We start from the raw sequence: 27,108 nt of genomic DNA, 5'->3' as shown, positions 1-27,108 counted from the left end.
CTCAGGAAAAAAATTTACTTCGATTTTAGACGTTGATCTTAGTTTAAGGAATAGTGTACTAAAAATGCCAAGGCTATACATGGCTTAAAAAATAAGCCCCTTAAAAATATATAAGTCCATTTGGAATTAAGCCCATTTAGTCCTTAAATATACAAGTGTAGCACATTTTTAAAGACTTTTAAAAATATTTTTCATCATTTTTAGTCCATTGTTCCTTAAAATCAAGAAAATGTTTCTTCTGGGTGTATATCCAGATATTGCTGAACTATTTTGGATTTATAAGCTATATAGTAAAATAAAATTCTGAGGGGTGTGCTAAAAACTTTAAGACGCTGCTTATAATTTGTGTCGCTTTTGTTTTGCACAATTTCTACTATGGTTGTAACTTTTAACATGTATAGAAATATTTCCCAAAACTGCAGCTGAGACCTTCAGTTAAAAAAGATTTGGTAGCACTCCTGAATGCGCTCATTTTTCATAAGTGCCAAAATGGTACTTTAACATTCAACGTGGTTTTGGGATGGCCAAAAACTATGCGAAACTTCATCCGTCAAAGGAATCCCCAAAGAGCTAAAGAGAGGGAGGAACACTCGCAAATTACATTTGCGGCGTCTGGTAGTCTGCATCAATCATACGCACCGTGTTCAGCAGCTGTCGAGGCGACCGGGGAAATGACTCCTGGCCCTGCAAATTCAGCGGGGAATCGGGCTGTTGACAGTGCTAGTCTCCATGTCACTCCATTCAAATTACTTGCGATTCGCCTTTGTTGTTAGTGAAAGCGTCGCCTAATTGCACGCCACATGATTTGCAAGTGAGAATGCCAGAATGCCGGCTCCTTTTTCCGGCAAATTAAAATAAATTGTCCGAAATTAAAGGAAAACTTTTACTTTTCCCTCCAGCTCAAGCCACGTAGACTCCTGCTTGTTTGCCTGCTTAGGAATTCAAATGGCGTTGCTCCGGTGATCCTACATGGCCATGACTTGTCTGACAAGCCCCGACTCCTTCCCTCGCAGGATAAACATATAACATATATATAAATGGTGTGTGCTCGTCCTTTGGCTGACATTCATTTGCGATTCGCAGGGCGTAGGGAGGTGGCTCAACTTTTTGCATATTACGCACTTGGTCACGTACACGCCTCGTTTTTATTTTGCATAAGTTTGCAACTCCGGCGCGACTGATGGATGCCGAGAGCTACATAGCTTTAAGAACGGATCCGGCTGGGAATTAGCTCAATTAGGCCCTGCCCGACAGTGTGCCCCCGATAAGCGAGACGATAAGGCCGAACAAAGGCAGCGGGCAATTTTTAACGAGACAAGGTAATTGGACCGAGCATAAAGTCGAGCTTGAGTTATGGCCCGGCACTTATGGGCATTTTTACTGTCCTGTTCGTTCGGCCTGGTATTATTTATTTGGCTTTTCATTTTTGCGACTCTGACTCCTCGACGACCTTTGCCAGCCACCCGAAACAAGTTCAATGGCTCGGCTCCCCCACCTCGTTTTCCACTGAAAAGCAGGCGGCACCATTTTTTATTTCGCATGTTGCGACGCTAAGTGCTTCCTGTGCTTTTTTCCCGGGGGCTGGGCAAGGTGCCACATCAACTTTGGCTGGCACGCCATAATATTAATTGTGCCTGCCAGAAAATATATTTTTTTCAGCTTCTGGGGGACTGGGGCTCCTCTCCACATACATATAAAGGACATGCCGGGGGCCACTTAAATGCCATTAAATTTTTATTTTATGCCCACGAATGGAGTGCGTGCGCTCTTAAATTTTTAATAATTATTCATAGCCGGGTCCTTGCCAGATAATCGCACTTTGTTCTTTGGGTCCAGAGGGCCAGCAGCTATTTGGTCAGCCGACTTTTTGGGGTCTCCAGCCCTCCTGGCCCTCATGAGTATTTGCATTTGGGCTCTTCACTTTCGTTTTTTGGCTGTTGCGAGGTGGTTTGGGGAATTATGATTATTCTACGGCCAGCTGATGCAGCTTTTGGAGTAGTTGGTCCGAGGGGTGGCTGGTCCCAGTTGGTGCTAGATCCTTACACTAGTTCCCCCTTCAGCGGTTGTCAACCAGCCCCGGCTCTTCAGACTTTCCGAGTCGCGTCTGTGGCAAATGACAAATTGTCTCATCAGTCAGCGCAAATGTAACAGAACAAGAACAGAGCGGAACCTTATGCAGCGGAACACAATGGATCAGAAGTGGAACGGTGCTCGAGCAGAGGTTTTTCCCTGCTTGCGGAACCATCATTATTATTGTCTACTTTTGAGGGCTTCATCTGCTCCTACACCAAGAAAGTTTTTGAGTTAAAGAATAAGATCTTGAAATTTATAAAAATATGTTATGAATCTAATATTTTATTAAGAATTTCACAATTGACTTAAAGCTGGCTTTATCACGGAGCTGGCAAAAGAGTAAACATATGCCCATATCATTATAATTATTACTAAGCTATATTTTTATTGGCTCTTATTTTCCTTTTAAAACTAGTATTAAAGAATTATTGAAAAATGATCCATTAATTTTCTCTGTGGCAGATTTGATTAAATTTAAAATTGTTTTCCTAAAATTATAATAACATGGAGATTTTCAATATACTGAGTTTGCCAGAATGGATATAAATCATACTTGGATTTCTTGCCTAAAACAGAAAGCAATCAGAAAGGGCAATCAAAAACCTCTGACCATAATCTAGTTTCTGAATAGAAAAATAGTAATTTTGCTTTTAAACCCAATTTGCAGTACAATTCCGAAATAATAATGGAACTTCCTTAAGGCCACTTAGCTATAGCTTAATTTAAGATCGTCTGTGAACTTTACGTTATAGTCGAACGTATGATAATAATAATAATAGAACTTTTTCTTGACATCTATATTATATTGTGTAGGGTTAATTTTTAGCAGTGCACTCCACCTTCCCATCTGCTGGTGGCGTCCCATTCAGACACATGTGTTTTTGACAAGCTGCCGCTCATCGCCTCGTGTGACATCATTTATTATATTTCATTTGCAATGTCTTGAGACACCTTGTCTGCATTCCATTTCCCCCACCCCCCGATAAATATGAGTAATGCAGAACGCTGTTCATCTGCGCCGCGAAAGTATGCAAAATGTGGAGAAACTTTTCATTCCTTCACTCAGGCATTTAATGAGCAAAGTTTCAATTAAATCGAAGCTCTCAGCACCCGACTTCAGTTTGGTTCCCAGCTGCTGCTCAAACAAATCGAAACAAATAGAAGCACTGGCTCGACTCCCCTGAATTCCGCTGACAGCAATGCCAATAAAACCCAGAGCCAAAGGGAGCAAAAAGCTTATGTGTTTTTCAGCGATTTCCCCAACTAAATCATAGCTAAATCTCTACTCTCCCCCTCGGTAGATGAATTTTATTTGTTTGTCGTTCTGTCTTTTTCCCCTGTTATTTTTTGTTTCGTTACTTTCGAATGTAAACTGATAAAAACAATTGAAAGCAAACAGAACCAAATGGGGGGAAAAGTAATCTTTAAATTAAGGGTCGCAGTGCTTATTTCTTTTAGAGTTTTTACGAGGGTGAGGACCCCAGAGCTTTCCACGACTTCTTTGCCAAACCTCCCCAAGTTGCCTTCAATTTCGCATATAAGTAAAGTCATTTGGGTTCGATTTGAATTTAAATGGTTCTCGGTTTTGTTACCATATTAAAGCGTTTACCACAAAATGGAAAAGTTTCGTCCTATATGTGTTTAGCCTGAAACACGCACGCACACTGAAAAAAGGCGGCACCCAGAAAGTATGCCAACTTTAATTGATTTTTACCCTGAACCTCGGCTGCATGTGTAGAACTCATTATGATTTAATTAGCTGCGCACCATATATTTACGCGGTAATTCATATTTAGCCCACATTAGCGTGCTTGACCCCTGAATTTTCCGCGTGTGTTTGTTTTATAAAGCAACGGTTGGCGCTGTATAATTTTCACATTTTATTATTATCTTAATGTTTAATTTAGTTTTTCATTATTTAACGCGATTCGTGGCGTGCTAGGAATTCTGCCTGATTGGGGAGTTGGGGGTTGACCTTGAGGTGAAGGAATATACGTCCTAGTGAATTGTTGATTAGATTAAATTTACCTTATTTTAAGGATTTGTATCTTACTATAAATATTTGTTTTTGTCAGAAAGTTGATAATGTTGCTTATACATTATAAATTTTCCCCCAATCAAGTTCTTATTTTGCTTATTAATGTCAAAGCTTATTTAGTGTTATTTCTTCCTGGTACATAACTCTGGACTGTCTTCCCTCTGAACCTAAGCATTTGCATATTTTGACCATTTAATTTGGCATGCTCTAATTAAGGAAGTTAATGGTTTCTGTGTGGCCACAAAGGCCTTCTGTCACCTCGGTCCAATTATAATGTTTTCTAGTTTTCCACCCCAAACCATCTTTTCTCCTCGTTTCAGCCACATATTCAGCACTTGAGACCAAGTAGTCGGAGCTCTAAGGAGCAGCACTTAGCTGCGTATTTTACAGTTCATTGCATTGTTATATAATTTAACAGGCAAACACCTTGCCTGAGTGCACACACTCAAAGGCATTCCATTTCCTCCCCGCTGCGAGTGTGTGTTTTCGGGGGGAAGGGATGGCCAAAAGCCGGGCAACAATGTAGCCAAGTTTATTTGTGCTAAAAAGAGTTTCTCAGACTTAAACCCCCAACGCCTCGTCTTGGGGAGCCATTCCGAATGCTCCCTCCCACTGAAATACACCCACCCACCCACTCACACGCGGGGTGCTTATGAAATGGCTTTGGGTTTGAGCCGGGGTGAGTGTATAAAAAATTGCTACAAAAGATGCCATTAAAAAATCTTTGTGTTGCCACAAATAAATCCAGCACAAACACATACGCACTTATCCACATGTGAAACATTTTCACACTGAGGAAAACCAAGTTACTTTAGAAAGGAAATTTGAAACCTCAAATATCCTTTCTAATTTGGCTTTGCTGTGCATAAAAAATTAAAAGACATTTTAGTTTTTGAGAAATCATATAAAATATCAATGGTCTTGATTAGGAAATTAAAGGAAACCAAAAAAACATTTATTACAATTATCACAATTTTCTAATGATGAATGGTTAGGTTTACTGAATGACACTATTACTATGTTAATGCTATGAATGCCTCTAACACATAACATTATAATAGCCCTTGTTTATACAACACAGACAAATTCATGAAATGATATTAGTAAAGCTGTCCAATTTTTCTAATTTGATATAGAGCTCTATATTTGTTAAATGCATATTAGTAATTACCTTCAGATATATTTAAATTTAATTGAATCACTAATATTTTACCCAAAGTTTTTCAAAACTTTAAATATTTTATTTAACGTCTTTATACTTTTATATATAAAAAATCCCAATCCATCCAATTTTTAATAATATTTTTATTATTTATATCATGTAATTATGTAGCAATTTGAAAAAAGATTGCAAAAATTTTAAATCTGCCAATCTTAAAACACAAATTACTCGATATTCCTCAATTTTCAGTGCTCGCGCCCAACAAAGAGCTTTACATCCATCAAAGTAGAAACTAAGTCGCAGTTGGGGCACCAACAAAAGTTGCTAAGACCAGGGATGGGGATGCGTGGTGGGGCAAAGAGGTCGAGGGTTTCCCATTTCAGTTGGCTTAACGCATTTTACACTTTTGCAATTGTTTAGCCGTGTTCTGGCTCCCTTCACCCCCACTTACAGTTTCCTCGTCCAGTCTGAAAACCCCAGTATACCCACTCCGACTCCACATGTCACAGCATACTTTCGGGCGGTCCCATTTAAATGTCACTTTAGACTTCGGGGGCTCAGTCTGCACTTCAACCTCCAAACCCCAGCCCAATCCCAATCCTAATCCGAATCCGAATCTCGCACATTAACACATTTTCGTGTGGCGCCGCTGTCTGCCTGGGCCTCATAAAACGCACTCTCTAAAACTATTTTGGCAGGGCGTGTCAAACAGTAAATTTAGCGACAGCTCTATCCCCATTCCCATTGGCACAACCTCAGAATAGTCCTATAACCCCGCTTTCAGATCGTAAAAAACGGCGGAAAATCCGCTTTTAGAACGTTCATATGTGTGCGGAGAGAAATAGCGAGAATTTACATAGAAAGCGGTTATGGAAAGAGGAAAGAATTCGCGGAAGCCCTGAACTTCTGTTGTTATTCACACGCTTTTAGGCCGGGCCCATATGTCAATAAACTGGTTGAATGTGGCAGCAAAACTGCACAAAAAACCGACAGACAGTTCAATTTTGCTCACGCTATTGTTGCAACTGCTGCTGTTGCAGCTTCTTTTTTTGTTGCTCTTGGAACTGTCATGGTTTTTATAGACTTTTTGGTTGGTTTTTAACTGATGATATTTTGGGTAAATGTTGTACTGCAGCTGCATTGAATTTGAGTATCTAAACATATTAACTTTACTTTAATTAAAAATGCAGGTTATAATTGTATTTAATTTTGGATATTTAATAAAACACATATTTGTAGCTACAAGTGATGTAAAGAAATGAATAAAGAAATTTGTTATCTAATTTTTAAGCTTAAGGCCACGTAGCTATAGCTTAATTTAAGTTCGCCTGTAAATTTTGCATTATAGTCGAACATTTTAAAATAGTAATAATAGCTAAGATAATAATATACAATTTTTTTTAGCTTGCTGGGCAACATGTATCTTTTCAGCTTGACAAATAATAAAAAGCTATATTATATGATTTTTCTTTTAAGCATTTTTAAATAAATCAACTTCTCAGTGTACTGTGTTTTTTGTCGCATGCTATATTTTCTATTGTTGCTGAAAATTGCTTGTCATCGAAGAATATCGTTGCATATCTTTGGGCTTTCGCTTGAAATTCAGGAAAACGACCCATTGGATTTTGTGCATCTCTCGTAACCCCCTCCCTTCAAATCGATGTGTCATTTTGACAAGCAAATTAGCATACACAAAAAGGCTAAAAGAAAAAGCACAGAGCGGGAGGGCAAATGCTTTGAGCTGCCGGAGGAGACAGCCCCATTTTCTGAGGATGATCGCTGCAGTCCGCCGGCTGGAAATGGGATGGTGGCATCACCACCATCATCATCATCATCATCATCATCGTGCCAATTCCCGCTGAGAGTGTGCTTTGGCCAAACATTTTCATTCCAAATGCATCTTCGCCGAAGAATTTGCATTGCAAAGTTGCAACATTTGCTGCTGCTGCTGCATGAATGGCGATCGTTACATAAAGTACGCCACCAAAGCCGCACAGCGCCATCGAAATAGAAGGCGAAATAGAAGGAGGCCCAGCCCAGATCTGGAGGCTAAACCCATCCCGAGAATGAATCCGAACCCAAACCCAGGCCCAAATCCCAGGCCCAATCCGCAATGGCATCTTGATCATGTCATTTGTTCTGCGCAGTGGCAGTTGCCGCAATTTCCTGTTGGCCATAAATTGAAATAATTGAGGATCGCATGCGCTGATTTCAATCAGCTAATTGACATTTTATGATGGACACATTTCTGCCCGATAGACAAATAAACGTCGAAGGTTGCCCAAATATTGCAAGAGGCGTGCACATGAAACAATCAGTAGTCACTTGTGGAAAATGTAAATTCAGGATTATTTATTATGTAGTATGGGACTGTATAGAGCAAGTCTAACAATACAATATTCTGCTAAAAGAACGGATTAACAAAAAGACTTAAAGTCTAGGACATCATTTATTTATTTAGTTTTAATAAGATACTATGCTATAGGATGTTTATAAACTGTTTTTAAATTGCTCGATAAACTGTTTTCAAAATTGGATTTTAAATAATAAAGTCTCTAATGCAATTATACCTTTAAAAAATAAATCTAAGCAATGTATGCTTAGATTTTGTAAATACCACGAAGCATGTGTATAAAAATTGTGGTGTTTCCAAGTACCCAACTGAATTCATTAAGTTAGGAACTGCTGTTCCAGTGTAATGGTGGGGTAAGCACCAGCCACCCCAAATTGATATGTTGTCTATCATATCGGGAGCGTTCCTCGTCATCTTCGGCAGCATCTTCAATCGAATTCGATTTGGTTGGTTCGCTAGATGGCTATGGCTGGTGCCCTTCTATGAGGCTGGATTCTGAATGCTGGATATTGGATGTTGGCTGTGCCCACTTTGGGCATATCAATTGACTGCTTAGGCGGCTGTCAGATGCCTTAACGGACAGTCTACAACGTCGTGTGGCATGTTGCTGCTGATAGATGTCCGTGATTTCGTAGAAAACGAAAGGCCAGGGTCCGACACCGACCCCTCGCCACAGATCTGTTTATTTTAGTGCTAATTAATGGGAAGTACAAGGAGTCGTTCTGGTCGTTGCAGCTTAATTTGTCGCGGCTGGAACTTCTCGAATGGGCAAATCCAGTTCCCTGTTGCATGCACCAAGTGGGCAGCTCGAGATTGACGTGTCATCCATGTTGCAGCTGTGGTTGTTGCTGTTGCCGTTGCAGTTGCTGTTGCTCTTGGTGTTGCTGCATTGCGTTTGTCCCTGTCAGCGTTGTTGTTGCTGGGTCTGTCGCCTGGTCAAGTGGACAACGCCGCCGCCGCCAGGGAGCCGGACTTTGGAATCGGTCTCGAAAAATGCACTGAAAAGAGTAGCACTCCTTTATGGTCTGACATTCCTTTTTATTTGAGAGATAAGAAAAAAAACCATAGTTAGGTCAACGGATTTTTAAAAACCCATAACTTACAGGCCCATAACAAAAAGATCTTATTTAAAGTGGACATTGTCTTTTAAATGGTCAGGAAATTATGTTTGGTTTTCTACTATTTAGAAAAATGTTTATACTCTGTATTATAAGACATTTGAGTTTCCAAATTTAAAACAAACAAGCAAAAATGAAAATTTGTATATGTTCATAAGACATTCTTCTTTTAATTTTTGTATTGATGGTAATATAAGTCTTGTAAAAATGTTGGACAGCTTTTAATGGATTAAAGATAATAGGATTAAGATTTTTTTAACGGTCGTTTGAAAACTTTGAGTACTATTTGATTTTCAAAACATTAATCTGAGTGTGTGTACGGAGTGTGGCAGGGGTCTATTTGCATATGCACTACGCTTGATTTGCTGCTCACTTGATGCCGCCGCTGCAATTGAATGAAAGTTTTTCCGACCCGCGGTAGACTAAATCGAGCTGACCAACGCCTCTCGGTTTTCACTAAAGTGCCTCGCCGAGCTGTCGATTAGATTGGGCTGCGGCATTTAGCTAATTACCTCACTTGTAGAAAAGTTGTCCCCACTCTGTGGAACCCGGTGGTGCGGGTTACGAGGCTGAGTGGTGTCCAAACCGCCTCGCAGATGACAGCTGGTCGGAAGAGCCAGCTCAGACCTTCATCAAGCGGATAACTTTCGTTTGACGATTTCGCATATTATTTATAAGAATTTATGACCATGAAGAGTATTTGTTTTTTATTGTTACAACCGTATTTGCGAGACTTTTCTCCGGGGTATTTCCAAGCAGACTGGTCGCTCAGAGGAAAGTTGCATCGAACTTTTATTAATTTTAATTGACGGTTATGATGAAGTGAATAAAATAGAGATGTTGTCTCCAGAGGAGCTTTAAATTGACAGATATTGTATCTTTGCTGATGGTACTTATTATGATTTATTTTAAGTAGTCTACGCCGTCTTAAATATACCATAATTTATAAATCAATTCCTAGTTAGGAAGACAAGACATGACTGAAATCCGTTAATGCAGTTACTAAACTGAATCAACAAAGTCTTTAAAACAAAAACTTTCCTATAATTTAGAAATAGCTTAATAAAATGTTTATTTATATTTCGTTGATTGTCTGATTAAGGTTAGTACTTGGCTATAAGTCCACCTACTCAAGAGTACCATCATATTAACTGGCGTTTTAGAAATTAGTAAAACTGAGAAGTCTCATCAAGCGCTAAACTTTTCTAAGCCGGTCTTTAAATATTTTCTTGGTTATTATCCGTTTTCCTTAAGATATTACCGATGATGAGTGCCAGTAACATTAAGCTCGTCGAGTTCTCGGCTAGACAAGGGCTCTCACTCATTTGACTCCCGCACAATCTCCGATCAAAGACCCATAACGAACCCCTTCCACGTCCCTGTCCCCATCCCTCCAGAAGCCCCATCAATTGTTCACCTTCATCAGGCGGACACGCACAGCCCGAACGAATCCCCCTGGGGGATACATCTTCGATACTATGCAAATGTCGAGTATTCTGTTTTAGTTATGTGCAAATTTATTGTTTATAAAAAGCAGCAGCAGTGGGGAAACAAAAGGCAGGCGGAGAGCGATTGCTGCCATTGTTTTTGTTCTTCTTGTAAATTTATTTATTTATTTTTTTGGTGGTGTTTGGGGAGTTTTTGCGAGCCGGGCGCTGTGTGTTTCTGCTCTATCATCAACTGGTTTTGGGTTACTCGCACGCACACAGTCAGCAGGAAAGCCAAGATGCAGCAGCGATCACATAATTCGTGTTGCTGCCTCATCATTCTTATGCTTTTCCAAGCCGCGTCCCGGGATCGGGCTCCAAGAAGAGAGGAAGACGTTTTTGCCAAGTTTATTTTTATCAACAGCGGCAGCCGCAGCATTTTGCTGCTGTTGCATGATGAATCCACGGAGAGAAATTGCAAATTCTCTATTTACATTTATAGTGCTGGTAGAATGTCTAGGATCGGCAGTAAATCTTTCGTATCTGGGCACTTTAATTGCTGGGGGTCCAACTGCAGCCGTAACTGTTATTAACAACTGGTATAAACGGCGATATATCGTATACAACGTGACCGAAAAACTTGACCTTATTCGAAACGTGTCCTAAAATTTGGGCTTATGTAGTTGGTGTTAGATATCCAAAAATAAATTTATAATAGTTATTGGTATAATGAGTTCAAAATCCAACTTCCAACTACATTTAATTTTTTCTTTGATCTATAATTCAAACACAGAGACATTACATTTTCTTAAGTATACATTTATTAAATGGCTAATTAAAGTTCTTTAAGTTTTTAATTTTTTTTCTATCAAAAACGTACTATATTTTACTATGGTAAGTCTTTTTAGTTAACATTTCTGCCAATTCAAGGTGAAGGGTAGGTTTGGTTTAAGACTATATTCAAAATACGAATTAATACCAACGACCAAAAATAACCACCTTGAAGATACAATTTATTAAAGTTCCTCCACATAGTGAGTTCTAATATTTTGTATAAATAAACAATAAATGCATGTCATTTAATAAATATGTGACTATTTGTATAATAACGTGTAAACAAAGTGTCAAACAATATTTTAGCAAAATAGTTAGATCCATTCAAAATAGTCTACACACAACGTATAAGGGTACCTAACTATATAAGTGATACTTTAATCTAAATCTTTTGCCCTCTCTTTTTGCTCAGTGTCCTGATTGAGTCCCTTCCCCGATCCGATCCGATCCGATCCCGGCAGCTGTGTGTATCTGGAGAGACAAGAGCCGCTGCCACAGAGCTTTTGCGGCCCGGCATCTCACGATCTTTAACATGTTTTGTCTCGATCAGTGAAATCATTCAATCAGAACGGTCAGCACCGCTTCGTCGGTCGTTGCCAGGAGACAGGACACACTCACACACACCGCATTCTGCACACACTGGTGCTTGTAAATTATATAAGGTTAAACCGAATCTGGTTTTGTGCTTTTAAGGCAGCCTCCCATCCCCAACCCCATCCCGATCGCAATCCCCAGCCGCCGATTGAAAGTGTTTGGAGCGTTTCGTTTTTGTGCTTTGTAATGCTGCCATCAGCTCTTCGATTCTGGTCCTTATATCTATATCGTAATTATGCAAGATCAGCGGGGCTAAAGGAGCCCATCAGTCAAAGCAACGGCAGCCACAACAACTCACGGAAGCTGCCAATTTATGACACCCGAAGAAGAGCCTTACAAAAGAGGGCTTCCTTGTGCCCGATTCTTCTTTTTTACCTTTCGGGTGGAGTCCTCCATTCCGGGTCCATAAAGCATGTTTTTAAAATTCCATTAAAATTTATTAGCATTTCACACAAAATGTGCATAAATAACCTCGGCGAATTTCGGGACTTTTGATAAATCAGCGGGAGAATCGGGGCCCAAGACCCCGCTCCAGGTCTTTGATGATAAAAAATTGGCTATCGTCTGTGGGTCTTTGTGCACTCACCTGAGCCCGCTGAGATTTGATTTCGATTTTCGTCTTCCGAGTTTCTTAAATTTCGTAATCTCTTGTGTGCGTGTTGCCGTTAATTGGAATAAGGAGGTGGGGGGGTAACTCCAAGCCCGATAAACAATTTATGCGCAATGCTGTTTGTTTTCCCCGCTGCTTTTTGTTTATGGACGCATTATCTAAACAAATACGAAAATAACTCATTAAATGCAAAGGCCATAAAACCTGAACATTTTGGTTCGTGTTCGTAAACGAGAAATTAGAGTTAATGCAATCCCGATCTCAGGGCCCCATCCTCATCATCCCCACCCCATCCCATCCCGAACTTCCCAGCCTCTGCTCTCTGGCTTTTGCCTTGGGTCCAAGCATGCATGTAAATAATTTGACAGCAGAGTAAATCCCAAGGCGGCCACTCGAGGCGAGAGGTGGGCAACAAGTGCAACAGGCGAAGGCAACAAAAACTCAAGTGCACCGCCGGAGAGTCGGAGAAAGAGAAACCGCGAGGTGGAGAAACTGACCGAGAGAATGCTCGAACAATCCCATCCCAGAGAGACGGGAAGATTACCTGCTGAGACTCTTCCCAGTATTGCCTGGGTCTCGGGTTAAGAACCCAATCCACCTTCAAGTTCCTTTCTTTCTTTCTTTTTTCTACCCTATAACAGAGGGTATTCGAACTTCAGGCGACAGGTTGTTTCTTTGAAAGATTTATTTTGAAGACTTATCTATAAAAAGCTTTATCTAAGTGTTGATATTACATAATCTGAAAAATATCTGACTCATTGGCTTAAATTAATATTTATGTTATTATGGATGTTTACATAACTAAGACAAACATTGGTTTTTATAGTCTAGCTAGTAACTTACTGTTAGTTAGCTAGTAGCTTAAGTAAAAGTATTCTATAAAAACTGAATTAATCTTTTTATTTTACGGAAAGTGTTAATTATTAGAAAGTAAAATATATATTTAAGACATTAAGGTTGAAGAAGTGATATACCAAATGGACATTAAATTAACAACTTTCAAAACTTACTCCAGAGTATAATTATCCTAATAAGGTGGATAACAAAACTTTACAGAACTTTTAAGTTACTAGTTCCGGCTAAATTCGTTCAATATCTCATTACAACAGATCATTACAAAAAGGGTATTCGTTGTGCCCCAGAATCCTTTCCTTTCTTACTGCTTTTCCTTGGTGCTGCTTGTAATGCAAAGCGCATCAGGCTCTGCCTCAGCTGCAGTCGCAGTCGCTGCCTCGGTCGACGTTGTTCTTAGCTTGGCTTTGTCTTGATTCCTGGCCGACCGGCGGCTATAAATGTCAGGTGGCAGGGCCATTTCACTTTTAGTCTCGAGGTGTCGACGCAGGCGCAATGAACCACTGGCTAAGCAGTGAGCTCTCCAGCCCAAGATCTCCGAAAACTCCCCTTGGAAACTAATCTCTTTCTTAATTCTCCTAGCTATACTACTCGGGGTTTTGATCTCGGTGCCTTGTGGGCATGGAAATACGATCAAGGAGCGGAACCTCTTCGCCACCGAACTCTTCCAAACCCTGGCCACGGAACGTCAGGATGAGAATGTGATCATCTCGCCGGTCTCCATCCAACTGGCCCTTGGCCTGGCCTACTACGGAGCAGAGGGCAGAACCGCCGCAGAGCTGCAGAAGACCCTTCACGCCTCCGCCAAGGAGAGCAAGGATGGGCTGGCCGAGAGCTATCACAACCTGCTGCACTCGTACATCAAGTCCAAGACGGTGCTGGAGATCGCCAACAAGGTCTACACCCGGGAGAAGCTCAAGGTGTCGGACCACTTCCGCGAGGTGGCCCAGAAGTACTTTGACTCCGAGGTGGAACCGCTGGACTTCAGCCGCGAAACGGAGGCCGTGGAGCGCATCAACCGGTGGGTCAAGCAGCAGACACAGGACAAGATCGAGCGGGTGGTGGATAGCCTGGAGCCGGACACCAATGTGGCCCTGTTCAACGCCATCTACTTCAAGGCCCGCTGGGCACGACCCTTCAACGACGAGGACACCCGGGATCGCGAGTTCTGGCTGAGCGACAGCCAGGCCATCCAGGTGCCCACGATGTTTGCCGACAACTGGTACTACTATGCCGACTATCCGGAACTGGACGCCAAGGCCATCGAGCTGTTCTTCGAGAACATCAACCTGACCATGTGGTTCATCCTGCCCAACGAGCGTTCCGGCCTCCAAGTTCTGGAGCAGAGACTCAAGGGCGTGGACTTCAGCCTGCTCGAGGAGCGCTGGCAGTGGCAGAGTGTCTCCGTCTATCTGCCCAAGTTCAAGTTCGAGTTCGACACCGACCTTCGACCCACGCTGAACAAGGTGAGAGAGGGGATCTCTATAATGATATTCCAAGGGGAGATTAGATCTAGGAGCTATAAACTATTCAGGAACTCAATTTGGAACCCATTAAGAGGGTTAGGACTGTTCTCTCCCTTGTAATTTTGAAGGTTCTTTAAACTTGAAGTGTATTTTTTATAAAATTTGGTTACTCCCTTTTTTTAAGATGGGAATCAGTGCCATGTTCTCGGATGCCGCCGACTTTAGTAATATTTTCCAGGACTCGCCCATTGGCACTCGGATATCCAAGTTCCAGCACAAGACCTTCATCGATGTGAACGAGATCGGATGCGAGGCGGCTGGTGTTAGTTGTAAGTAAAACGGGTTTCCTAAATTACCAGAAGAAACTACCTCTTTTTCGACCCCCCCCTTTTAGATGCTGCTGGGGTGCCCATGTCTCTGCCCCTGGACCCGAAGACTTTCGTGGCCGATCATCCGTTTGTTTTCATCATTCGCGATAAGCACGCTGTCTATTTCACCGGACATATTGTCAAGTTTTAATAAGCACATCATCGCACATTCACTCAGATTAAGCACCTTAAAATGTAATCATTGCATCAATCAATAAATGCGGATAGCATCCGCCAGATCTTAGAAATCCATGAACTCGCATTTGTATCCCCGAACTGGATCGCACTTGCCCTCGTTTTTCACCAGGATCACTGAAAGGAGCTCAAGTTAGTGAGAGGTATTCTATTAAGATATAAGCAGAGTCCTCACAGTGTTTATGATGCATTTGACGGCCACAATTGAAGGTCATCATGGCACAGAATTCCAACTCCAAGTGGCAGCCGTTGAGGAAGGCGCAGATCAACTTGCCCTTGAATTGATCTGGACAAGCGGCACATTGGGTTATTGCGGACTGAACCCAGGCTTCAACTTTAGGTAATTCAACAGCAGAAAATGCCACAACCAAGAACGTAAGCCAGTGGATATTCATTTCTCTGTGGTCCGATTTGAAAAGCTCTAGAATTGGGAATGATTTTACACATTGGACTCCTCTCTTCCATTGATAGGCGAATCGAATTCATTATTTGGGGTAAAATCCAATTACGGGTGTATTCGAAAATCAGACATGCAAGTCACAAAAAACCTTTTAAGTACATGGCGATATCTCATAATATAAACATTACCTTGGTGGTCTGTCAGCGCTTAAGCCAAAAATAAACATTGAAGTAAGAAACATATAAAACCGAGTATAGTGGAAGACAATTGCAATATTTAACTCGAAAACGACAAACAGAACGTGCGACCCCAAAATTAAGCAGAAAAAGTCGGAGAAAATAACCGAATATAATTAACGACAAGTGGATGCACTGTACCTTAACTTTTTCCTTGGGTCTTGAGCATGGGTATTGAGAATGGGGTGACCAGAGCTACCCCTTTTGAATTGTTTTTTTTAGATATATATCTTTTTGAATTTTTTCTTTTAAAATTTGACTTAAAAAATTATTGTAATGGTACACAGAAAATTTTTGACTGAAAGGTACATAAGGATATAAGTAAGTAGACTTTACATTTATAATTTTACTTAATAGGTACAATGTACGTGGTACATATCTATAATCTCACTACTCTCAGTTTCGTTTCAAGATAAATAAATAAATCTGCAATTGCTAAAATTCGTCGTTTTCCAGCTTATAGGGATGATGAATAAATAAAGTTTAATATAAACAGCATATAACAAATAGATTGTAGGTAGAGGCGCGATCGCATGATTACGCCCGGATGCTAGGATCTGGGATTAGCTAAATGAACTGTCAGTTTGCGGGAAAACAAGTTTCCCACTGCCCTCGACGAGGAAGGGGCAGCACTTGTGGCATTTGCTTTAAAAGCGCCTGCACCACAGCCATGCAGCATGCACCGTGCACCTGCTGCAAGTATTCCCCCTTTCGGGTTAGGCTCTTTAAAATTCCGCTCACAAGGCGCAGAAACAAAGAAAACTTGCCCGGGCAGGGGCAAACGAGCAGTTCTAACAAAGGGACGAACAGTCGCGAAGTTTTGGGAGGGAGCGCTGCGGTCATTACAATTACAGAAAGATATCTGCCTGGATCGTATCGGAACCGAACCGTACCCATTATTTTTAGATTACCGGTATTTGCGAGAGAGAGAGAAGACAGAGAGCGCCAGCAGAGGAGTTCGGCGCATTTTGGAGTTCGTCTTTGGGGCCGATCGTCGATGGCTTTCAGTCTGCTGCGCGCCTCGCACGACTAAAGAACTCGCGTATGCGCGCATGCGCAAACGGATCGATCGGAACGAAACGGAAAGGAACGCAACGAAACGAAACGGAACGGCAGGGATCAACGAGGGCCCCCGCGTTTTTGCGTTTTTGCGTCTTTGCGCTTATCAAGTGCCGGGGATCGGTGAACGGGAGTCCAGAAATCGGGCAGCTGTCGCGTGCAGTGGCCAAAGGAAGGAGTTTGAAGTGCCTGCAGTGTCTGTGTTTTCCTAGAGCGGCCTGGAAATGTGCATCAATTATTTTAAATGGCCAGCCACCCCCCAAACGAAGCCCCTGCGGAATGTCCCCAACCACATGCATAAATACAATTAGGCCGCAAGATCGGGCCTGACCATAGCCAAAGTTAATTCGGTGCGCGAACCAGTTTCCGCTGCCGCCGCAAATATATCGACAGGCACTCCGCAAATTTTGTTCACGAGCGCGCCAAGAAATAATAAATACGCCTAAGCTCAAATTGTTGTCAGTTGGTTCGGCTTTTGTTGATTTATGTGCGCGATTAAAGGAAACAACCTCAACGCAGTCAGCCGAGAAACCTCAGAATATAAGATAATAAATATAAATAATGCCAAAAGGCAACACCCCCCCTCCCCTCACCTAACCAAGTGTCGCCAGTGAAATACCTATGAATGCAAATCAAGCGAAAAACAAAGGCTAAAGACAACAGCTGATAAAACCCCTGCGATAAGAACCTCGGATATATCCTCCGCATCTCAAACATGGATAACCCAAATCAAATGCCCGTGGAGCTAGAAAGGTGAGTGTCAGGCCGGGATTAAATAAAACTTCGGAATTTATAGGCACTCAGCTTTTGGAAAGGCAAACAGGACGTTCAAAAGAGTTCATAATTATTGTTAATTTTTGCGGTTGGCATTCTAAAACATCTGAAATGAATCTTTTGTTCAACAGATCCCATAAATAAACTTGATTTGCATTTAGCATTTATTTTGCTTCCAATATGGGGAATATTTCCCTGTCATAAACAAAATTGTTAACGTTATCATAAACCCTGTTCCACTGGTTGAGCTCAGACATAGGCGTAGTTGGCAATGTGTCCAATAAAGGCGATCGAGTCCTTGTACTTGATGGCAAACACAAACGGATGATCTGCCTCGAACTTCTTGGTCCGCGAGAAGAGGCCCTTTAGCACTGCTTTAAAAAAAAAGAAGTTCATTGGGGATCCCAGGCTTCTAGATAGCTACTTACATCCAGTTTCCAGGGGCTGCTCGACTCCCGCTTCCGTAACCTCCACATTGGCCTTGTGCTCCACTGCGTTGATGAAATGGCTTACAAACATGCGGTACATGTTGCTGAAGTCACCATCCCTCGAGAACATCGTGTGGACTCCCAACTATTGGAAAAATTTAAATTGGTTTAGTTTTAAAATTCAAATAATTCATTCATTAAATGAATAAGAACATGTGAAACCTATTTAATACCCTGTATTTCGAAAAGTTACTTGGAAATGTAATGCTGAAATAAATACCTCTGTTCTTAAGTAAACTTTTTAACTGTTGTCTCCAAAGCGAACTTCCATAAGTCGAATTTGTGTTAAATAAAATTGATTAGCAGTCAATATCACGAAAGTCTTAATTAACGTTAATTAGCAAAGCAAATATAAATAAAATTTAGTCTGCATTTTGGAGTATTAAGATCTGTTGAGTTTCCGACTAAACCTACTTAAACCCAGAATAGATTCCCACTCACCTTCTTGAATGGTCCCTCCAAGCTCACGCCAAAGGTGACGCTGAACTTAGGCAGCTGCACCTCCACCTTGTGCTGGCTCATGGCCCCGATCTCGGCCAGAATATTCTTGCCGGACAGCGACTGCTGCAGGGATCTCAGTCCATCCTTGCGATTGGGCAGCAGCAGCAGCATGGAGAAGTCGGCATTCTGGTAGGGCAGCTCCACGACCTTGGCGTCCAAGGAGTTGACCTCGGCGTAGTTGAAATTCTGCAGGGTCCACATGGTGTCCACCTTGACGGACTGGCCGCTTCCGGTGCGGAATGATCGCTTCTCGGTCTTGTCCAGCCGGAAGGACTTCTGCCAGGTGCCGGAGTACGTGACTCCGTTGACAATCACTCCCTCGGTGCGATCGTTGAGCAGCTCGGAGCGCAGGATGTCCGTGATCTTGCCATTGGTCTTGGTGGCCACCTCCCGGTTGATGCCGTCCGCAGTGCGCTTGTTGTACGGCGGATGGAAGTCCAGCTTGTCGATGTTCGAGTCGAACTGCCGCCGAGCAACGTCCCGGAAGGAGCCCTTGAACTCCAGGTTCTCGTTGATGTAGATGTTGTTGGCCAGGCGGAAGTTGTTGTCGCGGGTCAGGGACTGCTGGTAGCTGCCGCTCCGCTGGCTCACCGCATCCGCATCCCCGGGGCCGAGGCGCAGGCCCTGCTGCAACTCCGAAGCCGTCTGACCCTTGGCCCCCACGAAGGCCAGCGCCATGGAGCTCTGGATGGTGGCCGGCGAGATGACCAGGTTCTCGTTCAGATGATCGGCGCCCACGGCGTTGTACAGATCAGTGGCCAACAAATTTCGATCGGCAGCGCCATCGTAGCCCAAGGTCTTGGACTGCGCCACTGACGCTAGGAGAACTGGAAGAATCGAGGCGAAACATGGCATTAGTCGCAATTTGATTGCAGGCTCCTCCCCAAGAGTTGAGGGCACACTGAGAAAAAATGTTCATTATCATTATCATTTGACACTTTGGCCCGATTTCTCAATGTCATGTTAGGGTTCTCGTTTGTCACCTTTCAGAGAAGGTTAAGATGAAGTCAATTTTTTCGGATAGCCAAATTCGTTTTCTCAATGTGATGTTAATTCGATGATCCACAAATACATAACGAGTCTGATATCATAAAATTCAGTGGGAGATTCTAGAAATTTAACTAGAAAGCTACCTCTAATTAAAAGTTTTCAGTCAGATAAAACCTAACTTGATATTGAGAAACTTAAATTTTCCGAAAATGCAATTTAACTCAATGACAAAAGTTAACATGACATTGAGAAATGGGCTCAAAATTAAGTCACATCTCTGGCGCATTTAAAAATTCTTTTTAAAAAAAATCTGTTTTTTAACTACTTCTTTATTTTTGGATCAACTGAATCTCTTAAATTCTTTGAAACCGAAATAAACTAATTTGTCGTATAAGTTGTGTAAGCCTTAACAGATACCAGTGAGGGTATATTTTTGTATACTTAGCTATATAATAACTACACCCAATCGGTGACCAATTTGCTCAATTTTCTCGCTGTGCATAAACCAGATCGTTTTTAATTGGGGCTTACGTAATAGGCAGCTGATGATGACAGCCATGGTCGTCACATAAATTGTTGATGGGCGTCTCCTGCTCCGCTTGATTCGCACTTGAGACTTCTCCGAGCTCGTCGGAATGTGAACTGAAATCACGGCTACCGCCGATCGGCTTTAGAGGCTGTCCCAAGTCGGATCCAAAACGCGAAACGTATGTAACTCTCGGGCCCCGAAAACAAAATACCGATCGTGTGTGTTTACAAACCATTTGTCACCTTTGGCTTGCCACGGGTGATTCTGTTTATTTGCCAGAGATTTGAGCTTGGCTGATAAGGCGATAACCTTAGTTAGAGCTAGCATTGGAATCGAATATTAGGTAAAAGCATGGGAGAGACTCAGATGTCGACGATGTGGCCGGCCAGCAGCAGGGTTTTGTCATTGCCGATGGCGTAGAAGAACGGGTGATTGATGACCAGGGGCACGGCTCGTCGGAATAGATCCCCGAAGGCTGAAAGGCAAAAAAAGCAGCGGGTTAGAGGGCTTGCTGGCCACCGAGTGCCGTTCTCACTTACAAAACGAATCGCCGGCATCGCCGCCTTCCTCCTGCAGCTCCAGAAGACCGCTCTGCTCCACCGCTCCCAAAGGAGGAGCTGAACTAGTCAGCAAGGAGCTGAAGACCTCGCTCAGCTGGATCTGCGATGTGAACAGTTTCGCCAATCCCAACTGCAAGAGAAAATACATTGGGAGCTTGAGTTTCGCATCCAAGCAATAGTCGATTCTTTATCACCGACAATATTAAGTGATTAGGGGTCAAGTATCTTGTTATCCTAATTAATTGTTTTTAATGGCCTCTTAGCATCTAACTTTGTTGTATCTTTGAATGTGGTTCCTATGGTAAGGTTAAAATTTTTTAGTCAACAAAATCAGAATTTGTATATATATTGTTTACTTATAATAAAATACAAATCTACTGAATACTACTAAACTTTCGATCTTAAGTTTACAAGTCGTTTATTATGAGATAGGGTCCTACGGATTAACCGAACTTTTGGTAACAATTTGAGATTTCAGACTTGGAATTAAATTTTTTTTAAAATTCAAAACAATAACATTTATAGTACTGTTTTCCAAGACACATAGGAATCCCAGCTGATCACTGATTATAATACTTGTTAGCTCACCTCTTCGAGTGTTGGTTTCAGTGCAGAGTGGACCAGAACTCTTAACTTGGGCAGGGTGAGGGCCACCTTGCGCTCCTGGAGCTCTCCCCGTAGCTGCTGGAGATCGGACTGTGCCAGCTTCTTCTCCAGATGGGCTAGGCCATCCGCCCGATTTGGAAACACAATGAGCATTTTCAGACCCGCGGTGGCGAAGGGCACCTCTATGAGTTGGGCGTCCAGAGCGGGCATCTCGGCATATCTGTAGCGGTGCTGGCCAAACATGGCATCTACCAACCTGGGTCTATTTCCTCCGGCGAAGAAGTTGATGCTCGTCGTCTCAGCTGGGTCGAAGGCCTGTGCCCAAGGTGCTCGGAAGGTTAGCCCCGAGACGTGTAGAAAAGGCGTGTTGTGCTCGGCCAAGGACTCCAGTTGCGAGGAGCTAACAAGTTCCCCCAGGCTGTAGTTGCTGCGGCTGAGAAATGAGTAGTTGATGTCCTGAGCGGCATTCGATGCACTTTCCCAGGACAAACGGTGGCAGCCAACTCCCATTCGGGAGGCCAATACCTCGAATTCATCGAGAAAGTTGAAGGTGAATCGTTGCTGTGCGTAAAAGTCGCTGAGCAATCTCAAGCGACATCCCACAGCTGCCAATTGTTTAAGATCCGTTAAAAGACTCTGGATGTCCTGAACCGCTTCCTTGGGGCTGATTGCATGGGTTAGCTCCAAGGCCTGGCGGAGCTCCCTTCCGGAATCCGGGGAACTTCTCGCATAGAGTAGACTTAGTGCCGCCTGTACCAGCAAGGGGGAAACGACCACATTTGCATCTGGCTGGCTCAATCCCAGTTTAGTGGTTAGACGTAGGCCAAAGCGATGGTTCGACTGGACTGCCGACTTGGTCGGGAGCTCTCCGCCGACTGGAAACGGTAAAGCTATAGCCAGACCCACAAACAGGGCGCAAAGTAGTCGCCAGTGGATCATGTTTGGGAATTGCCAAGCTTCGACTAATGTTAATGATCCAATGGCTTACACACAACTAAGCTACATACGAGCTCATTCATGAAAATTCAAATTATATTGAGACATTGAGGTCATTGATTGGAGAGCTCCAAAGCCGAAGCTCGGCCCTGAAGGTCTTTGGTGATACGGAGCTGTCTGGGAGGCGGAGGGTTCCAAAATTCTCAGAGAGATTCATAGACAGGGAGAACGGGAGGTTCTATCCAGTTTCTTATCGCGCTCAGACAATTTTCAAGTTCGAGTACTATCTCGCTCTCAATTCGTCATTGCAACACAAACACAGTAAAAAGTTAATTTGCCTCTAAAAACATTTCAATTTTTTGTTTCTTTTATTTATTTATCAATTGACAATTTATGGCTATAAAAAGTCTTATATTATTTAATGAATTCTGTATAAATAACTATTTCCAAGAAATGTACCGAATGACTTATTTTAAGAAAGATTAAATGGCAATAAAAACAATCATTAAGTAAGTAAATTTAAATGATATTTACATTCTATGCATGCATTCTATCTGAAATCTATAAGAACAATTTGTATATTATATTTTTTGATTTTACGATGACCTTAACAATTTTATAATAAGTTAGAGAGTGTTTTACATTATGATTTTTATATCAATTTATGATTTTATTGAAAAGAGTATTCCCAAATATCGGTGTAACACAAGTTAGATAGCAAGGAACCAAATAATAAATATGTTGAAATACATTTGAAAGGAAGAATTTAGTTAAAACCTCATTATAACATTTTGAATACTTATGAAGTTTAATCCCAACATAGATTCCATTATATTATAGTTGAGTGTATTCAACCTTGGGTGAACGCTATTAATTATGCCCAGCTTTCAGCGGGTATTTCAATTACTCATCTCGGGTCTCGGTCTTACAATTCTCCGCCCCGTTCCGCCCCCGCAATGGTTTTCCCTGCATCCCATCCTCGAGTCAGATCTAGTGCGCATGAGGAAGTTTTGCTCATTTTGAAAAATGATTGAGAAATCCGCCTTTGATTTACGGCCGTGGGCGCGGGGACGACAGGAGGTCGGGGTGGGCTTTGGCTCCCAAACGGGTTTGCCAACTTACAGAAGCGGGCAAACCCATTCGCTGGAAATCCAGAATTGCCAGCAGCCTCGGCAAGCAACTGGGAAAAGGCACAAGCTGTTCTCTCGCTCCGGATGGGAATTGGAATCGGAATAGGAATCGGTGATGTGATGGAGGTCGCATGGGTCTTATCAGTGCATCGAGGTTATCGCAGTTCAGATTTCCATAAATACAGCGTTTTACTTTATTGTTATTTTTTACACAAATGCAGCGGCCCAAGGCCCTCTAGTTCCTGTTGTAGCCATCGGCCTTTGGTTCATTTCTTGCGGTCATCGGCGTGGGATTCTCCACGTGACCCATGAAGAGCACTGAGTTGGGGGTGCGGATGGCGAAGACGAAGGGTCGGTTGGCGATGAACTCCTTGGGCTTCGGGGGCAGGGACAGTGGCACAAACTTAGCATCTGCAAATAGGTAACATAAGATATTAGTTCTAGGACCGAGGTCTTGAAATGAGATAGGGATCTTACAGGAAGCTGCCGAGGCCTCGGTTCCCGCCTCACCCACATCGATGTAGGCCTTCTGCAGGATCTTGCTCACGCGCACCGGCTGGTTCAGCAACTTAATGACCTGCGAGCTGGGTGTGAACATCTGCTGGATGCCCAGCTGCCTCAGAGGCTCGGTCATGTCCTGCTCGAACTCGATCTGGAACTTAGGCAGGCGCACGTGGACCGACTGGCGGCGCAGGCTGTGGGCGATGCGGTTGAGATCGTTCTCGCGGCGGGACAGGAGCCGCTCGAGATTGACCAGGCCGTTGGGCTGGTTGGGCAGCAGGATCAGCATGCTGGTGGCACTGTCCTTGTAGGCCAGCTCCAGGGCGGTGGCGTCCAGCGCGGGCAGATCGGCCAAACCGTACACATCGTCGTTGTACATCATGGCCACCGGGGAGGTCCTGCCGTCGGAGTGATGGAAGTCGTAGGGCTGCGTGTCCATGATGGCGAACTCGTGCTCCCAGCGACCCTTGAAGTACACAGCGTTCACCAGGATGGCCTGAGTCTGGGGATCAATGTCGTTGGGTCCGACCAACTCCGTGATCTTTTTCCTTGTGCTATCCGACACCCAGGCGTTGATCCTGTCCACCGTGTCCTTGCCGTTTTGCACGTCCACGGGCTCCGTGGCGGCATTGAAATAGAACTGGGCATAGATGTCATAGCTCTTGTTGACTTCACCCAGCTGCTGATTGTAGTACGTCTTGGTGGCCACGGTCAGATCGGCTCCCTGGATCTGCTCCTTCAGCTTGATCACCCTGGCAAAGTCCGCGGCCACGTCCTGCGCCCCCTTGTTGAACTCGGCGGCCTGCTGCAACTCGCGGGAGGTCTTGCCGGCCGAGGCGCCATAGATCAGGGCCAGCAGGGAGTGCACGGAGAAGGGCGAGAAGACCACGTTTCGCTGACCCTGGGACATCACGATCTTCTGGAAGAGCTTGCCGCTGAAGCGGTCCATGTAGCTGAAGGCGGGCGGCGGACGATTGGGTGGCGGCGGGGTGGTCGGCTCACGACTGTTCATGACCACCTCCTCCACAAAGTCTAGGGGTTGTGCTTGTTGGTTGTTTGACGGGTTGTTTTGCGGGTTGTTTTGCGGTCTGTTTTGTGGGTTGTTTGGCAGGTTGTTTGGTTGATTGTCCGCCGGCCACCGGCTGCTCGATAGCGATCGGGTGCCCAGCTCCGGCTTTTGGCCAAAGGTACGTAGATGTTGTTGCTCCTGTTGCCAGGAATTGTAGTCCTGTGCCAAGGTCTGAGAGGCCAAAAGAAAGCCCGTTAACAGGAGGATAGCCCCTGGAAAAATACAAAAAAGAATGTCGTGATGAAATGCAATTCTTCGTAGCGGGTGTGTGCAATTCTCCCACAACTCACTGGCTTTGCTCGCCATATTTCTTATCTGCTATTATTCCTGGCTGATCAGTTATTCAAGTGAATTTATTCTTCCGATCCGTCGATCAGCTCGTTTTCAGCTGCGCTTCAAAACTGATTGTTGCGAAACCGATCACCAGCAGCTACGGAGCAGAGTCGCGCTTTAAGGCTGTAAGAAGAGAGAACCGGTCCAGAACCCGACTCAACTATGCTACGGAGCAGCAGGCGATAATCGAATCGCCTCTCTTTTTTCAGATGGGAAAAGCCCGGTCGATTCCAATTACACAAAGAAAAACACACAATATGATATAGGTAGTATATAGTAGCGGAGGGGGTGCTGCGCTTTTCCCTACTTCTAGCATCTTAACCCTCGGATTCGCGTGGGCTGCCGTTCTAGCTGCAATTTCATTGCTGCTACTCTGACTCACCTCAGCGCTTGGGATTCGGTGAGGGAAACCTGTTTAGTTTTCCGTTTATTTATAGATGCACTATCTCGGACTCTACATCGACTCATAACTCCTGCATTTCCTGCTGACATTTCCATGCTGCCTGGCCGACTATTAGATAACTTTTCCATTTCAAATACCCGACGGTCGACCCATAAATATGACTGCGATAACTAATTAAGTATTCCCCGTCGGCGGCGTTAGAGAATCCCCAGATAAGACCCCACAGCTTCGTTTTCTCTGCATGCCTAATTATGTAAACCGAAATGCACACGAAATGCTTTTCATATCAGCACTTTTCCCCCGGCCCCCATTCTTCTGCCCCAATCTGGTTTACGGTGACCCAATTGCAGGCCGCCGAATGTTTAAACATAATTTACTCCAATTAGAGTGCGATGCCACGCCCCTCCTCCCGCTCGGCCGCCCCTCGGAAATTGGGCCACAGGCGGAGTGCATCGCTGATATGAATACGACGGCGGGTACGACTACGAGTACCAGGCAAGAATGTAATCGATAAGTGGAGTGGAACCCCCGGGTGCGCAGGGGAGTACTGTTTGGGGAGCAGTCTAGTTAATTGCACTGCACCAGGTGGGTTCCGCTCAGTACGACCCATTCCGCTTCCATTCAACTCTCGCGTGTGTTTGCTCTAACTGATATGACGTCTGGTGTTTTGCCCGATCAAACAAAGGCTGGCCTCAGACTTATCGCAGGGGTTACGAAGGTGTCTCCACTCTCCACTCTCCACTCCGATTCGATCTATCCGTATGAATGGCAGTAGTTTCTAGTCGGGGAACTTCCACAGATCGGTTCAGGAACCGCTTTTAATTATCAGCGCAGGGGTTTCTACTAGTTAAACAAAACAATCATGAAATGAAAGAGTAAATCTGCTCATGAGTAAGCTTCATTAAGCATTTAATCTGAATGCAACTCGATTTTAAGCGTGTGAAGGGTTTAACTTAACGTGTTAGGTTATTTATAGATTTAAAAGGGTTTAGGTCGGTTAGATAAACAATTGAATATATTACTGAATCTAATTTAAATTTATATTATTTGTAATCACTCCTGATCGCATTTCATCATAACAACCCTGAATGTATCAAGCCTGCTTGTGTAAATATACATCTTAAATTAATTTAAATATACAATATATGAGATTATAAAGCTCGCCCCATTTTCTCTTGGGTGACACACCCAAGTAAAATAAATAACAAAATCCATTTAGTCTTGAATATACTTATTACTGTCAATATACGTAATCCAAGTAGGTATGCAATAATTTATCCCAACCACTTGACAATTTGTGCATAATCTCTATACAGTTTTTGGATTACATTTAATAAAAAATATATTAGTTTTTATAAAACAAGTATTTAAAAAAGCCTTGACACATATTGGGACTCAGATCGAAAAAATGTGTTAATAGTTCTTTATAGAATTGATAGCACAAGCAAGAGAAAACGCTATGGTCGATGGCCTCAAATATTAGACACCCGTTACTCAGCTAAG

The 27,108-nt window shown here is 43.2% G+C and overlaps 6 protein-coding genes and 1 long non-coding RNA gene across 9 annotated transcripts in view; 2 read left to right on the top strand and 5 right to left on the bottom strand.

Annotated features, from left to right (window-relative positions):
* Nucleotides 1-7,610: 7,610 nt before the first annotated feature.
* Nucleotides 7,611-9,483, bottom strand: LOC119550877. Of its 2 annotated transcripts, none has more exons than XR_005219506.1 (2): nt 9,257-9,483; nt 7,611-8,660 (listed from the first exon to the last, which is right to left on the bottom strand). It is a non-coding gene; the product is annotated as an uncharacterized LOC119550877 (long non-coding RNA). The 2 variants fall into 2 exon arrangements; XR_005219507.1 differs by having other exon boundaries at nt 7,611-8,624.
* Nucleotides 9,484-13,553: 4,070 nt separating this feature from the next.
* Nucleotides 13,554-15,077, top strand: LOC119550477 (serine protease inhibitor 42Dd). Its single transcript, XM_037859165.1, has 4 exons — nt 13,554-13,575; nt 13,644-14,527; nt 14,712-14,856; nt 14,922-15,077. Exons 1-4 carry the CDS (start codon nt 13,557-13,559, stop codon nt 15,044-15,046), a joined length of 1,173 nt encoding a protein of 390 aa, XP_037715093.1. The 5' UTR covers nt 13,554-13,556; the 3' UTR covers nt 15,047-15,077.
* LOC119550478 lies at nt 15,066-15,507 on the bottom strand. Its single transcript, XM_037859166.1, has 2 exons — nt 15,266-15,507; nt 15,066-15,207 (listed from the first exon to the last, which is right to left on the bottom strand). Exons 1-2 carry the CDS (start codon nt 15,483-15,485, stop codon nt 15,137-15,139), a joined length of 291 nt encoding a protein of 96 aa, XP_037715094.1. The 5' UTR covers nt 15,486-15,507; the 3' UTR covers nt 15,066-15,136.
* Nucleotides 15,508-17,368: 1,861 nt separating this feature from the next.
* Nucleotides 17,369-27,108, top strand: part of LOC119549785 (protein prickle) — a 73,483-nt gene continuing 63,743 nt past the window's right edge. The window contains exon 1 of the mRNA XM_037858050.1: nt 17,369-17,538. Coding sequence (XP_037713978.1) covers nt 17,501-17,538 — 38 coding nt within the window. The 5' untranslated portion in view covers nt 17,369-17,500. The remainder of the gene's footprint in view (nt 17,539-27,108) is intronic.
* Nucleotides 17,701-20,226, bottom strand: LOC119549791 (serine protease inhibitor 42Dd). 2 transcript variants are annotated; one of them, XM_037858056.1, is made up of 4 exons: nt 20,070-20,226; nt 18,489-19,375; nt 17,988-18,132; nt 17,701-17,933 (listed from the first exon to the last, which is right to left on the bottom strand). In XM_037858056.1, exons 1-4 carry the CDS (start codon nt 20,095-20,097, stop codon nt 17,809-17,811), a joined length of 1,185 nt encoding a protein of 394 aa, XP_037713984.1. In that variant the 5' UTR covers nt 20,098-20,226; the 3' UTR covers nt 17,701-17,808. The 2 variants fall into 2 exon arrangements, with proteins under 2 accessions (XP_037713984.1, XP_037713985.1); XM_037858057.1 differs by having other exon boundaries at nt 17,701-17,930.
* LOC119549790 (serine protease inhibitor 42Dd) lies at nt 20,287-22,215 on the bottom strand. Its single transcript, XM_037858055.1, has 3 exons — nt 21,216-22,215; nt 20,607-20,757; nt 20,287-20,542 (listed from the first exon to the last, which is right to left on the bottom strand). The coding sequence occupies exons 1-3, from the start codon at nt 22,170-22,172 to the stop codon at nt 20,430-20,432; spliced, it is 1,221 nt and encodes a 406-aa protein (XP_037713983.1). The 5' UTR covers nt 22,173-22,215; the 3' UTR covers nt 20,287-20,429.
* LOC119549789 (alaserpin) lies at nt 23,458-25,315 on the bottom strand. Its single transcript, XM_037858054.1, has 3 exons — nt 25,160-25,315; nt 23,777-25,081; nt 23,458-23,710 (listed from the first exon to the last, which is right to left on the bottom strand). Exons 1-3 carry the CDS (start codon nt 25,173-25,175, stop codon nt 23,535-23,537), a joined length of 1,497 nt encoding a protein of 498 aa, XP_037713982.1. The 5' UTR covers nt 25,176-25,315; the 3' UTR covers nt 23,458-23,534.

Source organism: Drosophila subpulchrella, chromosome 2R (assembly GCF_014743375.2).
Source record: "Drosophila subpulchrella strain 33 F10 #4 breed RU33 chromosome 2R, RU_Dsub_v1.1 Primary Assembly, whole genome shotgun sequence".
Lineage (NCBI taxonomy): Eukaryota > Metazoa > Arthropoda > Insecta > Diptera > Drosophilidae > Drosophila > Drosophila subpulchrella.
The sequence above is the reverse complement of the archived record's forward strand: the minus strand, read 5'-3'. Positions and strand labels throughout refer to the sequence as shown.